Below are 16,310 nucleotides of genomic sequence, written 5' to 3' on the forward strand. Positions count from 1 at the left end.
GAGTCCTTCGGTTCTTGACAGCAAGTGCAGATAGTGACAACGGTCTGAATGGCCTCTGTTTGCATGTCTTTTTGTGTTTGTATGCAGTGAAGGATCAAATATCTTAATCCACTTCTAAATATACCCAGCCTGCATGTGCGTGTTTACATTGTTTTTTATTTTTTCCGTTTACATGACAAAATTTTCCCTGATAGCTGGGCAGCAGCTCTTTCTGCCCACATTCAGCCATGTTTTATTAACGTACCTGCAGTGGCTGAATCATCTCATCTCTTGCACACAAGCTGACACACAACTCCGTCCACAACATTTATATTTAACGATGACAGGCTCACTATGAATGGGCCCCCTTGTTTCTCCCTTTCACTGAGATCACCAAAAGTGTTGTGCATTTTCAGAACCAAGTAGGAGGCCAAGAGCAGAGCGGACATGTGCAGTCTGAAGTCTGAGGTGGAGGGAAGTAAATCCCATTTGGACTGAACATGCTGACACTGCCACCATGTGGCTCCAATGTGGTAAAAATCAAATCGTGGACAGGTCAGCTTGAAGGACAAGCTTATTTGTTCTTCAGATGAGCTTGACAAAATACAGTTTTGACAAATTTATTTTGTCAGAAAGTTTATTGACTTTGTACAAACGTCGTGATATATTTCAAGTATTTATTCCTGGTAAGTTTGATCATTATAGCCTGCAGCTGATGAAACCCCAAAATCAGAAAATTATATTTAAAAAGACCAGTTACAAGCCTCTTATAATAGAAACGTCAGCAGTGTACCAACAAGTGAATCTATGTACTCTTTAGTGCATGGAAGGCAATTGTTCTGTGCCAAAGTAACTTGAGTTTAGAAGAGGTTCAGTACAAGGAACGTGTCTGTTGTGGCCCATGTCCTTACCTCAAACTGCTGTCCACATCTTCTGAATTTTCCCCATAGCCAGCCCTTCCATGAACTTTGATTTACTCTCAATTCAATGTTGCTGTTTTCTGGGGCACTTTTTCCTTCCACTTAACTTTCCATTGATATACTTGGATAGGGGACTCTCTGAACAGTTACTTTCTATAACAACAATCTCTCATTCTGTTTTATGTATGTGTTTTATTTGGTTTCATATAATATTGAAATGTTGCTATAACAAAGTGTTTCATTAGCTGGAAGCCAAAGTCTTAATAATGAAAGAAATAAGCACCTAACATTACTATACTATGTTTGTAATCAATATGTATGAGTTTTTGATTTTGAATTGAATTCCTGAAATAAATTGACTGTTCAATGATATAATTTACTGGGATGGACCTGTCCTGATTATGATGTTTATCCTGTGTAGATGGGGTTTGGGGGTGTAGCTTCAGTCTAGTGGACCTGAACCATACCTCCATGTTCTCTAATGAGATTTAATGGGCCACAGATGTTACTGGTTATGAAGATGTGTGTCAGAGATTTAAGAGGGTCAGACCTGCATCTTGTCAGAGTCACAGAGGGGCACCGTTTTACTGTCTTTCACCGCCGGCACACACCAACACTGCTCATAGGTGGCCTCTTTTATTCTGACAACACTCAATACTCGGTGTCTTTCACACAGTCATTCACACTGAACACTGATGTCAAATCAGTTTTATGAAACAGCACAGATAGTGCCTAAGGAATGTCTGGAGTGTTACAAAAAGGCACCACGTACGATATATACAAAGCACTTTGGTGAGTAATACCAACTTTAAGGCATATAAAAATGTAGACAAAAAAAGTGGGAATAAGAGTCCGTTTTCGTGATCTTAATGCAAAATCTGTAACATTTTCAAAGTCGGACAAAAATCAAACAAAAAACAAAACAGTGCAAGTACATGACAATAGAATAGTGTATTAATGTTTTCCTCATCATCACCCATAAACAGCAAAAAAAAAATGTATATATCCTTGGCTCAGAATTTGTGTGGCACTCTCTCCTCTCAAGGTCTGAGATTTGATGCGATGTAACCTTAACGAGCGGCGGATTAGGAGTATCCTGATGATTTTAGCCAGTCTGTTCTTCTGGCATCAGATGTCTGACTGATGCCGCCGTCAGCTGCACTCACCGCTTCACCACGTCTGGCAGGCCACCTTAAACTGCTGACCAGGCTCCGGGCATGTTTCTCCGCGAGCTGGCACAACATATTGTCACCTTCTTCTTCTTCATGTTACTCCCCAGCCTCTCGCTGCTCAGATGGCAGGCTGCAGCTTGGTCAGGTTCCTCTGGTGCATGCTGTTGTGGCGCACCAGCTCGTCAGAGCGAGCAAACTTCTTCTGACAGTTGGGCCAGCGGCAAGTAAAGGGCTTCTCACCTGACAAAAAGTGGACAAACGAAGAAAAACAAAACAAAACAAAACAAAACCGAAGAAGACAGTGCTTTAGAATAACAGGCGGTGCAGTAAAGTGCATGAGTTGAATTCAGAACAATTGAGAGGAAGAAAATAAAAGGTATACGCACTTGTTTTACCTGTATGAGTCCGAGTGTGTGTCTTAAGGTGATCTGACCGTGAGAACTTTCTCTGACAGGTCTCACACTCAAAGGGCTTCACTCCTGCAGACGTGACGGTCACAGTCACAGTGGAAAAATGTCAAGAGGAAGGGTGGGGAGTCAGAGTGTGAATGCACAATTAGATGGAGCAATCACTGTCGAACACTGGCTGCGGTGCAAACAGCATGGTTACGATTTCAAAGCAAAACAATGTCCTTGTATTTTATGACTTGAAGGGATTTCTGTTGTTTACATATAGGGTGCGTTCACACTGCAGCCTGAAGTAGCCCAATTCCGATTTTTTGGCAATTCCGATTTTTTTGCAGGGGCCGTTCACACTGCCAGTAAATGTGATCTGTATGTGAACGGGCAAGCGACCTGAAAGTGTCCCGCATGCGCACTAGAGGGCGCAATAGCGTCAGCGTTCTCAGTGTTCTGGCAACTGCCATAAAAAGAAGAAGTGCTCAGTGTTTGCGGAAGTAAACATGGAGCCTAACGGTGGAGCTTAGCTTACATATTTGAAGTTGTTGTCCAGCCGGAGCAGCATATTAACAACTCAATCCTCGTATTGTCCGTCATGGTTGTTGTTTTTCTTCCCACTTGCGCGTATCAGGACGCATAATAGTGAGATTTGTTGAGAATCAGTGAAGTTCAGTTCGGATGAATGCGGCCTGAACGTTAGGTCGCATTTGAATCGGATACGTATCGGATATGGGTCACATTCGAAAAAGAATCCGACCTGTACTGTTCACACTGCCGTGAAAAGATCGGATACAGGTCGCATTACGTCAAAAAAATCGGAATTGGGTCACTTCAGGCTGCAGTGTGAACGCACTCATATATAAGTCAGAAAGAAACAAAAATATATTTATATTTATTTCTTGTGTATTGTTCATATTTAATGATATAGTGCTCAAACTTATACAATACATTACTATTATAATATTAATAGCAGTAATCCATGATAGAAATCTCACAGTAATTAGCAACAGTAGGGTTTTATTTACCACAAAGTGCCACAAAGTGTGTGTACGTAGAAACGTCTTATTTTAACAGGTTTCTGCCTCCAGTCATGATACAGATTGGAGGCAATATGAAAAACAGGTTAAGTGAACGTACCTGTGTGTCTGCGTTGGTGTCTCTTCAGCTGATCTGAGCGAGAGAACCTGCGGCCACAATCCGTGAAATCACACCGGTAAGGCCTTTCTCCTGTAAAACAACCCCCAATGCCACTGACATTAACATTTCTTTATCCCTTTTGGTGGCCCAGATGTGCAAGAATCAACTTATATATTTTTGTAGCGCTCACCTGAATGTTTTCGGCCATGCATCTGCAGATGCGACTGCTTGAAGTATCTCTTGTTGCAGCCGGGATGAGTGCACACAAAAGGGCGCTTCTCGTTGGCCTCTGCAGACTTTGCCGCTGCAGGAGCAATGCCGGGTACCCGTCTGACATCCTTGGAAAGACAGAAAAACACAACAGAGGTACTTGTTAAGTAATTTGCTTATTTAGTACAGGTGTATATGCGTATGCGTTTCGGTTATCTGACTGACCTGGAGTCCCTTGAAAACGCCGTGTGTGTGAATGTGGTACTGGGCGCTGACGAGCATGGGCGGGGCCGGAGCTGGAGGGTCACTGTCATAACTGATCGCATGACTGCTGGCAAGTGCAGATTAATAAAATGCAAGCAAGTGAGGTGGATGTGAGGTTTCAGAACAAACTAAAACGAAGCAAAAAAAAAAAAAAAACTAAACTAAACAAAACAAAAAAAGCTTCTTAACTGTAACATAAACTGCAACAAACTTATCTGGCAGCTTTTAAATAGATTTCTGTTACGTGAAACAGAAACGTGTTATGTCACGTCATGTGAGCTGCGCTTGACTAAACCACATCTGAGTCAGAAAATGATTGTGTTTGATCGTCATATAGCCATTTGTTCATAAAGATACATTTGACTAAAAAGACAAATGTATCCTTTAGTCTTCATAATACATGAAACATTCAAAGGTGAAACTCATCAAATACAAAATATACAGATAAAGACACTAAGTATATATATGTAAACTCTTCTCTGTGCCCTGTTTGTACTACTGGCAACAGCCGCGCAGCTAAAATCCTCTTCCTCCTCCTTTGTAGAGCTCCACCGAACCCGGCCCAAGGACTAATGAAGATGCCATTTTAAAAAATATATAGTTAAAAAACAAAAAGCGGTCTCACCTCTTCATTGTTGATGTCAGGGTGTTCATTTGGTTCCATGTGACGCATTCCAGCTGAGATGCCATTTGGTACAGATTATCACTGACATCAAAAGAAAATAGTATCATGAGACGACATGAAGGTGATTAGATGAAGACATTGTGTTTTTAAAGGAACCCCTGATAGTTTGCTCATTAACTCTTTCCACCCACCCACCAAACTATAGTGCTCTCATTATAAAACACATTGAGGCTGTTTTTACCTCGGCAGAACCCACTGCCAACACAGACACACAGACACACACACACACACACAGGCATGCACACTTTTAAAGAAGCGATTGCACTCTCTGTGGGAGTGAACGCCTTCGTGCCTAGTACACCCTGGACCAGAGCATGACATCACTCTGTCCTCAGCATCATTAGTGGCGGGAAACGGTTTCGGGGGAATTCTGGACGGCATTCCTTGAGAAGTCCTTGAGGGAAGGATCGCGATGGCTCGCTAATCAGTCCTGAGCTATGGTAAACTATGGGAAGACTCATTGACGTCTGACGTGTACTTGCCGTGTGTGTGAGCGTGTGCACGCACATGCGTGCCGGCGTGCTCGCTTGAGGGTTTCCAGTTCCTGCCATGAGCTCTAACAGCAGCACACTCTTCCTCCCGCTTATCTGCTGCTGTCCCAATATTTGGGTTGCACATGTTTCTTTTCTCCAACAACATCTCCAGTCGGCATCTAAAGAATGTCCTCCTAATTTACTGCTTGAGATGCTTTACATCAAAACGAACACAAGTTGAAGACACATTTAGTGTCTGAAACAACCAAGTCTCACACGTTCACTGAACTTGTCTGTTGTACTTTCTTCCTCGTTTTTTTTTTTTTTCCCTCAGCGAGGACTCGGACGTATCAGCGGCAGGTCACTGTGTGTTTGTTTTGGCCTGCTGAGCACCAGTAGGCAGCACTTAACCTCAGAACAAACGAGGATTCATGATACAGACAACGCAGAAGCCAATGCAGAGCTCCTGCATGGGATCAGAGACGGTTCACACTTCCAAAAATTACCAAGAAATCGTCAAGCAAGTGGAAACAATCTGACGTTGACAGATGAGCGAGGAGTCCAAAAACGTTGGCGTTAAGAGGGAAAATTTCGTTCAAGGGTGATTGAAGACAGACAGAGTGAAAAGCAGGAGCAATAAACGCGCGAAGAGGGGATAGTTGTACCTGTTGTAGTTTCTCAGCAGCAGAGCTTGATTGCTTGGGCAGGATTCTGGAGGACTGTGGCAGCCAAACATGGGATTTGGTGTGGAGTACTGCTGATCAACTGAAACAATGAGATGGAAAACGTTCATTTAAAATGGATCAGCATTGCGTGACCTTTAAATAAGACAGGAAGAAATCCCTGTCTGCCTTTCTTGGCCCTTCACCCTGCTTTTTCTATTGTGCAGGGTGTTTCGAACGTCTTTGTGAATAAGGAAGAGGACTTCTTGCCCTTAAAATAAAAAAATAATAATAATAATTTTTGGGATAACTTGGAATCAGTAATATATTTGGTTCCAAATACACTCAAAAATATAAAGCTGCTGTCCGACTGTTAAATATTTTGCCATGTGTGTTGCAAATCCTTCCATGTCTTTGAAGTGTGTATCTCGCTTTTGATGCACGCCTGGTTTGAATAGTGTGCATGCACTGAAAGCAAGTAATAAAAAAAAAAGTAAAATTATTTACTATTCACGTGAGGTAGGCAGTAGAAACATTATGCTGAGACCAAACGTCTGCCCCTCCTATGCCCAAACTAATCACTAATGGTGTGACGCAAGTTTAAATGTCAGTTCTCAGCTGAACTTTTACAATAGATTACATGTTTAGTAGTGATCTTTAAAAATTCTCCATCACAAAACAACATAAACAATTACAACCATTACAATGATGTTAATAACAGTGTTATTGTACGTTTCAGGTCTATTAAAAAGAGGAGGAAGTTAAACCCACACATTTTCCTGTTTAAGATATAGAAAAGAAAAGCAGGGGATCCTGGAAATGAGTTTGCTTTTTCATAAAAAAATAAAGTAAAGTAGTAACAATGTTGTGTACTTTTCATAAGCATGTTGGCAATACAGTGATGAAAACCTAAATACAGTCTGAATACATTATATTAGATTAATACTTTGCTAATTTCTGGATAGTATTACCTTTTTGTTACTTATAATCAAGCATAAAAATAATAATAATAATAATGGCATCTGTTTACGCGACAGCTGCAGACATGTTAGTTCACATGTTTATGCACAAGAAACTGTTGATAACTTATAATGTATCCACTTCTCAATACAGCAAAGATGAGAACAAACAGACAACAGAACAAAAACTAACTTTTGTGCTACAAAAGTTAGTTTGGTAGCACAAAGCTAACCTTTGCTTTGTTGGCTTTGCACCACAGAAAACTAACTTTCGTGTCACAAAAGTTAGTTTATTGGGGTATTTCTGGTAGAAAAGGTCGAAGTTAAAGCTTGAGTATTGAGAATGTGCATTGTATAATTTGCGTATCATAAAACACTGTAAGATCCAACAAAAACCAGACGAACATCATTCTTCCTTGGAGAGCTCAGAAATATTATTGTATCTGCGTGCACTTTCATAATATATTTGTAAAACAAATAATAGTTAATTTAAATGGCTTGCACGTCTCCTCATTTCAAGACGTTTGACGAGAAACTGTGGTAGTTTTCAGGTTCGTATAGTATACTGCTCCCCAGACAGTTTCTGACATTCCAACAGAGTCTCAGAAAACTATTCCCTTTAAGTTATGATTTCCAAAGTCATTAAGGGAAACTGTGTTTACGCGTGCCAGAAACGGAGACACTTGAATGAAAGTGGATATTAGCGGTGGTGTTTGTGATCTGAGAAATGATGGGTTGCTTCTTATATAACCTTGATGATGAGACGCGACAGTTTTCCAGTCTGGTGGAGACGCGTCCCGGCGCAGACATTTACCTATGCTGTTCGGCGGTGACAGCGTGTCCTCGTGTTTGAAGGACAGGCTGGAGAGCTGGGGAGTGTGATGGGAGGGTGTGTGACCGTAACTGGGGTTGCTGTCTAAACCGACTGCTCCATAACCTGAGAGGGAAAAAAAAAAGAAAAAAACAAATGAAGATGGCGATGGAAACAGAAAAAAAGAAAAAGATGTTATTTTTCCTGCTCGAGCCATTAAAGGTCACAATCTGACAAACGACTTGTGATGTCTTAAAGGTTGCAAAGTTGTTAGGTCGGTTATCTGTACTCTGCTGGTAGTAGCTCTTGGGCCCTGGCAGGGTTACCGCGGAGAGACATTCATCACACAACTAAATCCTCTTTCCTCAGAAACATATTCGTTTTCCCCTCATCTATCTCTGGCCTTGTGGTTGCAAAATTTATGGCAGGTGGAAAAAGAAATCTGGCAAAAACACAAGAGACAGTCTGAGAATGAGCTACTGTTGGATGCGCTTAGTAGAAGAAATGAACAACATCAATCCCAACTCATGTCTTCAACAACAGTAGCTTCACATTTAATGCAGAGCACTTTTAAAACATAATGTCAACTTTAAGTGGAGGCTTAATTTTGTTGTATAAATTCTTAAAATGTTTATTTGACACACACTCACACACACACAATCTCACACTGTTACACACACCAATGAGGTACATCCTGAGTTAGGTCCAAGCTGGAAGTTAAATACTTTCTTAGAAAAATGACTCATTAAGTCTCAAATCCTTTAAGCATCTTGAAAATTGTTTTCTGTTTTATTGCTGCATCAGAAACCACTTTCCACTGTAAACTGCATCGGCAGAAACAGCCTACCTTCATTTAAAGATGCGAATTCTGATAGCAAATTAAGAATATGAGATTTTAAGAGGTTTCCAAAACAAGCATATGAGTTGGAGTTTGTGAACTAGATATGTTTTTGTTTTGTTTTTTCCCCTCCAGATTTCATTTAATGATTAATGAAGTCTTATTTAGACCATGTGTGTCAAAAGATGTGATGGCACGTCTTTCCGTTTGACTTTTAAATTTTTGACCTAAGTAGATATCCTGTCGCTAAATGAGCCAGTACAAATCGAGAGTTATTTTTCTCACACGCAGTAAAATTTGACACCTAATTTAAAATGTTTCCACGCTGCTAAGCCGGTGTTTTTTTGTTTGTTTGTTTTGCTTCAAAATAAATAGCCAGAGTGAAATATGTGCTGTAAGGCTTTGTATAGTTCAAGTTAAAGTTAAAGTATTTCAAAGCTTAGTTTGTGTGTTAGAATCCTGGACTTGGCAGAGATCGTCCTGTATTTTCAGCCATGCTTTCAACTGGTTACTTTTGGGTCACTTCACAAAAAAAGAACTCTGTCCTCAGCTGATACTTGAGTCATAATATCCTGTTTAAGACATTTTTCCCGCAAGTGTTGACTGAGTCCAGAACTGAGAAATCTACTACAGATCAGGTCACAGCTGTTACGGTTCGCATTGATCCTGTTGAGACGTTGCTCTAAAACATTTAAACATGAAGGTGAATGACAAATCTCTACGCTGCTTTAGTCAGAAATAATAAAAAAAAAACGACATGTTTGTCTTTAACTGATTCTGTTAAAGATAGATTTGTGACGGTGGGTTCCTCACCCTGATTCCTGGTTGGAGGTGGGCTGTCCACGCAGCCAGGCAGGTAGGCCCCAGTGGGAAACATCCTTTGACTCGCGGGCGTCTCCCCAAAGGTGCCGACCCGACAAGGGCCTGAGCCTGTGAACTGGCCGGAGAAGTGAACGGTAAAGGCCCCGTGCCCGCAGTGCGGGTCCTCGTTTAGGTCAGCGGCCCCCCAGTTGGGCTCCTGCTTTATCAGGGAGTGGTGGGAGTTCAGGGAGCTGTAGGGAGGGCCAGGGTGAAGGTCAAGCAGCTGGGTCCATTGGCCGCCTCCGACAGGTATCCCTCCAGCTCCTGGTAGGGATGGCACAGGGGGTGCTGGTGGCAAGAGGGTCAGATCGCAGACATCTGACCCCACAGACATGCCTCCGAAGTTCAGTTCAGTCAGCATCGCTGAATGCAGTTCAAAGCAGTCCAAACAGAAAATGGATGATACTCCAGCAAAAAGGAATAAATAAATAAAAAAAAAGACTCAGGTGATCCTAAGAGGTTATCAGTAAGAGTAGGTGAAAAACCAAAACGTTTGGAGCCAAATCTTCTTCAGAAACAAACATAAGTTCTCACAGTGCGCTTCCAAAGTCATTTTTTCAGCCTCTTATGATGAAGGGAAAAAAAAAACACTTAATTGAAAATTAAAAACCTGGATGACAAACTTTGAAGCTTCTCAGGTAACCTGCAAAAGAATTAGGATTAAGCATTAAGACTCCTGAGTTAACGGTGTCTGGATGCTGTGTCTCTACATTGTCTGGCTTTCCTTTTTCTCCTGAAGCCTGAAATACTGCATAACTCTGAACTGAGGGAGGAGCCAGATGACTCCTCTGCTCTGGCCCACCAGCTACAGGCTGCAACAAACTTAGTAGATTCTGACAAATGTCACCCTTGCTTTAGAGGGTGTTGCTCTCCTGCTCTTTGTCCAAGCTGAGGCGTTGAGGGTTTGAGTGAGTTAATTAGATGTTTAGTGTTTCTGTTTGTGATCGCGTGCAATCGGTTGTCTTTAGCTGTAAAACTTTAACATAAAATGAAAATGTTTGAATTCAAATTATGTCCCTGAAAAAAACTTACGAGTTGTTGTCTGGAAGTTTTTGAGTATATCATCAGACGTCATGTTCAAGTTCATGTTCATGTACAATAATTAAGCACCGTAGGAAAACAGCATGAAGAAAACTGGATAAAAATAAAACATATTAATCAGACAAAAGATACAGAAAAGATCTGTTTTGTCGAGGTGAGTTTTTGCTTGCTGATGCAACAACGTGGAAAAAAAAAAGCAGTGTTTATTGTATCATCTAAAAGTGTAATATAAACTCTAAAAGTCAAAGTGGTTTTGTGTGAATTTTCTCCTTTTGGACTCCTTTGCTAAAAGCATTTCGCATAAAGTGCACGGCCTTGGAGCAAAGCCACATCACACAAAAGGATAATTATTTATTAGTGGAGGAGAGAGGGAGTTCAGTGTGGGTGTGTGTCAGACACAGAGGTTCCAGCTTCGACTCTAACTTTACTCAAAGTGGAGCTGTTTGCAGGAATGCAGGAGCTTCAATAGGCCTGCAAAAAGTAGCCAGCTGCTGCGGATCTTTTAACATTGTGATATTTTTCAAATCAACACACGGGCTCCTCCTTCCCCTCAAAGCCGAGAACAATCAAAAAGCGTTACAAATCAATGTTTTTGCTGTTTATTTATTTAATGAAAAGCAAGAACGTTTGCGACATTAATTGTAACAAAGTGGTTACCCTTTCTTATATTCCCACAATAACAATACTTTTAAAATTATTTTTGCAGGCACATTGAAACATGATTCAATGATTACTCTTTTTTTTTTTTGGTGATGTTTAGAAACTTACTGGAATAGGATTTTCAACTTCTATCCATTGCAAAGTTAGCAAAACAAACAAACAAACAAAAAAATATAGCGACATGTCATGTGACCTAATGAAACAAAGAATATCAGTTCTGCCTGGAGAAAATGGGCCAAAATTCAGCAACCTTTGCAGATATTGCTTCTAAATGATAACGCTTACATGAATTTGATGTAAGAAAATCACCAAAAAACTGGCATTTCTAAAATAGAAACCTATCCGTCGTCGGGTACGTCCTGGACATCACAGGGCAAGGATAAGTGGCAATAGGAGACGTTTCTTTTATAGTCACTGCTTTTAAAACGCTGGCAGTGACTCTGTCCACCCACTTTTTTTAATGATTATAGAACCTCAATCAATAGTTTAAACTGACACAGATAAAATGTAATTATTTTTACATCTCATCTGCATTTGAATGCATCAGAACTGAGCTTGTGTTTTCTCAGACTCCTCTCTCTTGTCTTGGGCAACATTAGAGAATTTCAGTTCTCGCGGGAAAAGTTGGCAAACGCAACAGCTGCACACACACCAAGGTAAACATTTGTAGTTATTCCCACAGAGCCTTGATTCAAAGCTAATTTATTAATTTCCATTGTTTGTGCCTCTGGAGGGAAACCGTTTTGCAACCTTTCTGAAAATAAATCAAGTTTTCGCCACTTTTGCATGGTTGCTTATGAATGCAAGATTAAGGCTGGATCCAGTCTCCTCTTTAGCATGTTATAAACTGACATATTGCATTTATTCTGAGTCAAATAACTTGTTGCTGAATATGTTCTACATTGTAAAAGTAGTTAAAGCAATCTGTTAAATATTACATTGTTGCTTTAGTGCCACTTTTCCCTCACTGTTGAAGGTTGGGACCAATGTGACCATTTTAATCTATGTTATATTGTGAAGTTATGAAAGTTTCATAGGAAACTGTGGACATTAAACGTTAAAAACTTGAAAAGACGGACCTCCACATGAAATAGTAGTGCTTCATAAAACCTCTGTGGTTTAATTCAAAATGACCTTTATAAAGACAGAACGTTTTTTTAATATCTTAGTTCAAAACAGTATTAAGGCATTTTGAGAGTTAGGAAAGTTGTTTAAAAGTAGGAATGTACTGATCCACTTTTTCACTTCCAATACTGATTCACATATCTGACTTTTAATACCGGCCAATACCGATCCGATACAGGAAAACAGAAAAAAAAAAAAAAGTTAGTTAGTAGCACTGAACTGAGTAAGGGAAAAAAATCAAAAAGGGAAAAAAATAAATAAAAGTGGAGTTTTTCAGACATGCAATGATTTTTGTTTTTTTAAGTGACGATGATAAGACTATTCAGGTGTTTCATAAAATGTTTCCTCTTTCAGGCGTGTTCTTCATCACAATTTAAGGTATTTTGAGAAGCACTTATAAATTTACCCAAGATATTCTGAGCCTAAAGCGTAAAGCATGACATTTGTTCTAGCATCAGAAAGTCAATTTCATCCCATTTTAACACATCATACAATCTGAAATAAATAAAAGGTGTTAAGAACTTCATAAAAATGATGTGTTTTCGAAGTTCATTGTTCAAGCTTTTTCTTCCAAATCACACAAGATTTTGTTTAAACTTAATAAAAATGGACATTTAATTCATTTCATGCTCGACTGAGTTCAAACTACTAAAAAGCCCATCAGATTTGAGGCAGGAGACTCTAGAGTTTGGTGCTAAAGAGGTGAACAGTATTAACCAGTGTCTGTCATCACCATCTGGAACATGGCTTAGGGTTCCAGTGAACATTACTGACCCGGCATCAACTTTAAAACAACTGCTGTGTGAGGGAAGAGGGGAAAACAGAGGGGCTGGGAAGAGAAGTCACTTTTAAAGTGATGAAATCAGCAGACAAACTGCTGACTTGGCCTCACAGACAGTTTTTAGTCATGATTGCAAAATTTTAAGCGTGAAACCTTCAATATTTTTTTGCGTATAGCCAATGCCAAATCTGCCATATTTGTAAATTTATTAAACTTTTTTTTTGTCTCACCATTTTAATGTTTTAGTATTTCTTATTTTTGTAAAACTGTATTAGTTTAGCTTGAGCTTAAAAATTCTCCTTCTGTGTGGTTTTGTGACCACATGGAAAAATAAGTGATCCCTGACTTTTTTTTTGTTCTTCTTTCCAGAAATAAACAAGTGCAAAAGGCAAAACTGTCATCCCCAAGGAGAACGTTTTCACGTAGCGGGTTTGGAAATAGCTACAAAGAAAATTAATTTCTCCCAGAACAATTATAAAAAAAAGCCCTCTGTGGTCCACTCATCACAAACAAACACAAAGTAAAGTAATGTAGTGTATGGACTAAAGGTTGTGGCACAGTTCAAAGTGTGTTGCCAAAACTCGGAGGGAGAGACAAAATGCGAGAGGCCTCAGCCAACGCAAATGCAGGCAGGCCGTGCCTTAAGCAGAGGAGTCTTTAGCGAGGATTCATCAAAGGTGACAGGGCCGGGGGAGAAAACGACCCTTTCAGGCCATATGACGAATGGCAGTCCCCAAATACATCCATTCTTCAGATCAATCTCTGGTTAACTCAGGGTTTAAAACAACATCTCAGTGCAGGAAAAAGGGAAACGGTCAACGCCGCCTCCGACCCTTAACAAGAAATAGACAAGCCTTTCAGCACAATGAGTAAGAAGAAATCTGAGAAGGTTATGGCTCCGCCAAGAAGAAGCATAATAAACTATATAGAAATGGGATCGGGAAGAGGCAAAAGAGGGGAATTACTTTTTTTTTTCCATTTCAATAAACATCTGTATCCATGCTACTGCATTTGAAGAGAGGCTGTTTACTGCTTCTTTTCTTCTTCTTTTTTTTACCGTTTACTGAATAAAAAAAAAGCGGGATTAACTTACAATTTAAAAAAACAAAAAACATAATACAACTAACAACTTGTAGTGCAGGAGAGTGCTACAATAGAGCAACAGGTGGTATTTGAATGTGCTGAGAGTAGCATAAATAAAAGCTCAGACCTTCACTTCTCTTTGTGGGCATGGAAACAAGTTGATAACAAACCCAAAAACATGGTGTTGAAATGTTTCATCATTTCCTTCTATCTGCCTTAATCTCTGTGAAATGGATAAGACTGAACAGACACGTTGGGAAGAACTTTTCTGTTTTCCTTCGGCTATAAGCGCATTTCATTTACTGACAAAATACGATCCACACTATACCCTAACCTCGTCTAAATAAATAAATAAATCCCCCTCTAATCATAATAACTGGCTTTTCCACTCCTGAGATGAAAGCTACCTTTAAGATTTTTGTTGACAGAGAGCAGAATTTGTGGTCCAATCAGTCCGGACCTATGGATGCCATATTTACTCATTGCTTTTCTTAACATTGGATCACGTACACAAACTTTAACAGAGATCATTGAGGTCTGCTATGCTTGAGATGTTGTTCTGGGTTCTTGTGTCAAGTTCACTTTTGAAATAATTATGATTGGTTGGCCAGTCCGGGGAAGATTGACCACTGCTCCATGTTTTCTCTTTTTGTTTACAGTTGCTGTCATTGCAGCTGTATCCCAAAGTCAAGCAGGGCATAAGGTGTTGCTTTTTGAGCTCGTTCAGTCCACTTCATGTTGTCAGATGTGCTCTATTTAAATAATTAATTTGTTTTACTGGTAAAAGTAATTGGGACATGGTTGTGAAACTGTACAAGAAGAAGAGTAGTTAGTCATACATTTTTCATCATTTACCAAAGGGGGGATTTTCCACATTGAGCCAGGTTGACTTTGTAGTTTCTGTGGTGATCTATTTTATTTTATTTTTTGTTAACTGAAAATATCTGTGAGGGCAAACTCAAAAAAGTCTCAGGTGTTTGGGTTTTCCTTTTTGTCCTTGTATTTTGACTATATGCTCTTATGTGAGTGTTAGTTTTTCCCCTAATTTCATTTTGTTCTGTAGTTCCACTCCATATGTGTCTATTTGTGTCCATCCCTGTTTGTTCTTTGCCTCAGCTGTTCCACATTTCCCTGAGTAGCTCACCTGAATCCAGAATCAATTTTCACTCTTATCTCTTTTTACTAGCTCACTGATTTTCATAGTTCTTTGTTGGTTTCTCATTGTTTTTGTTGTGCTCCTTGTCCTGCTCGTCTTGCAATTTCTCCATTAAGTTTCTGTGTTATTGTTTAAAAAAAAAAGAAACTTTTCTTCCATAGTCAATTTCCTTATTTTACACGTCAGTAAATTTTCTTTACAGCTGTCACTGAATACACATCGTCAGCACCTTTAGTCTAAACACGAAAAGGAGCACTTGGAGACTATAACTTAAATGTATAATTAATCGTTCTAAAAAATCCCTTTTGACAAGCACCTTGCTGTGGAACCCATCACTCACAACACACCAGTGCAGTTGTTTACATCTCGTGTAAACTTCAATCGCAAAATCTACTGAAAACATGAAAACAATTATCAACGTGTCAAACTTTTTAACTCCTGCTCAAAGCAGAAATCCAAGTTTTATCTGTCAATTTGTGAACCTGTTTATTCATCAATAAACAAACTTTTTTTTTCTTCTGCCAAGCAGTGCTACTGATTCAGACTAGAGTCTTAAAAATGACACGTTAAGTTCCTCTTTGTCTCATATTTTCTCGTAGTTTTATTGCTTCATGTTGCAGCTCTTCTTATTTGGAGTGAATTTAAATGGAACATTTTCCAAAGCACTAAATAGGTACCTAAAGTAGCCAAACTTGTCACCATAAGACTCCTTCCAGTTCAGTTTAAGTTGTTAATTGCCTCACAGTCCTTCTTTCCTCAGCAGCAAATAAGAATAACAAGTTGCTAGGACGATATGTGTGCAATAACTTACTGTAACAGTGACGGCTACGTTCGTTGCAACACCTCTTGTAGCTATTCCTAACTGGAACTGTCACAAACAGGATGTCCATGACCTAACAACGAAAGGTTAAGGTCATCACCAAGAGGTCATCACCAAGTGTTTTGCACATTTAAAAGACTAAACTTACCCTGACTGCCATCTGGTAAAAGACAGAAAATTATTTGGACAAAAATCTTTGGACAACATTTATGGCGTAAAACCGTGTGTTTTGTTTAAACATGGAAGACAGGTTCTTTGAAAGCCCTTTTGTTCGA

The 16,310-nt window shown here is 39.6% G+C and overlaps 1 protein-coding gene across 4 annotated transcripts; it reads right to left on the reverse strand.

Moving 5' to 3' along the window:
* Positions 1–1,592: 1,592 nt before the first annotated feature.
* Positions 1,593–10,117, reverse strand: wt1b (WT1 transcription factor b). Of its 4 annotated transcripts, none has more exons than XM_007549825.2 (9): positions 9,322–10,117; positions 7,674–7,796; positions 5,904–6,003; positions 4,706–4,786; positions 4,042–4,144; positions 3,797–3,944; positions 3,607–3,696; positions 2,467–2,550; positions 1,593–2,311 (listed from the first exon to the last, which is right to left on the reverse strand). In XM_007549825.2, the coding sequence occupies exons 1-9, from the start codon at positions 9,728–9,730 to the stop codon at positions 2,190–2,192; spliced, it is 1,260 nt and encodes a 419-aa protein (XP_007549887.1). In that variant the 5' UTR covers positions 9,731–10,117; the 3' UTR covers positions 1,593–2,189. The 4 variants fall into 4 exon arrangements, with proteins under 4 accessions (XP_007549887.1, XP_007549886.1, XP_007549885.1 ...); XM_007549824.2 differs by having other exon boundaries at positions 4,042–4,147; XM_007549823.2 differs by having other exon boundaries at positions 2,458–2,550; positions 9,322–10,116.
* Between the last annotated feature and the right edge of the window lie 6,193 nt (positions 10,118–16,310).

This window comes from Poecilia formosa, unplaced genomic scaffold (genome assembly GCF_000485575.1).
Source record: "Poecilia formosa unplaced genomic scaffold, Poecilia_formosa-5.1.2 Scaffold33, whole genome shotgun sequence".
Taxonomy (NCBI): Eukaryota; Metazoa; Chordata; class Actinopteri; order Cyprinodontiformes; family Poeciliidae; genus Poecilia; species Poecilia formosa.

What these genes read in the sequence shown, in the direction of transcription:
- wt1b (XM_007549822.2), bottom strand. Translation starts at nt 9,730, where the DNA reads ATGCTGACTGAACTGAACTTCGGAGGCATGTCTGTGGGGTCAGATGTC. An exon ending in CTGCTGAGAAACTACAACAG is followed by an intron (nt 4,787 to 5,903) that starts GTACAACTATCC and finishes TTTTGATGTCAG; the next exon opens with TGATAATCTGTACCAAATGG. An exon ending in ACACCAACGCAGACACACAG is followed by an intron (nt 2,551 to 3,606) that starts GTACGTTCACTT and finishes TCACGTCTGCAG; the next exon opens with GAGTGAAGCCCTTTGAGTGT.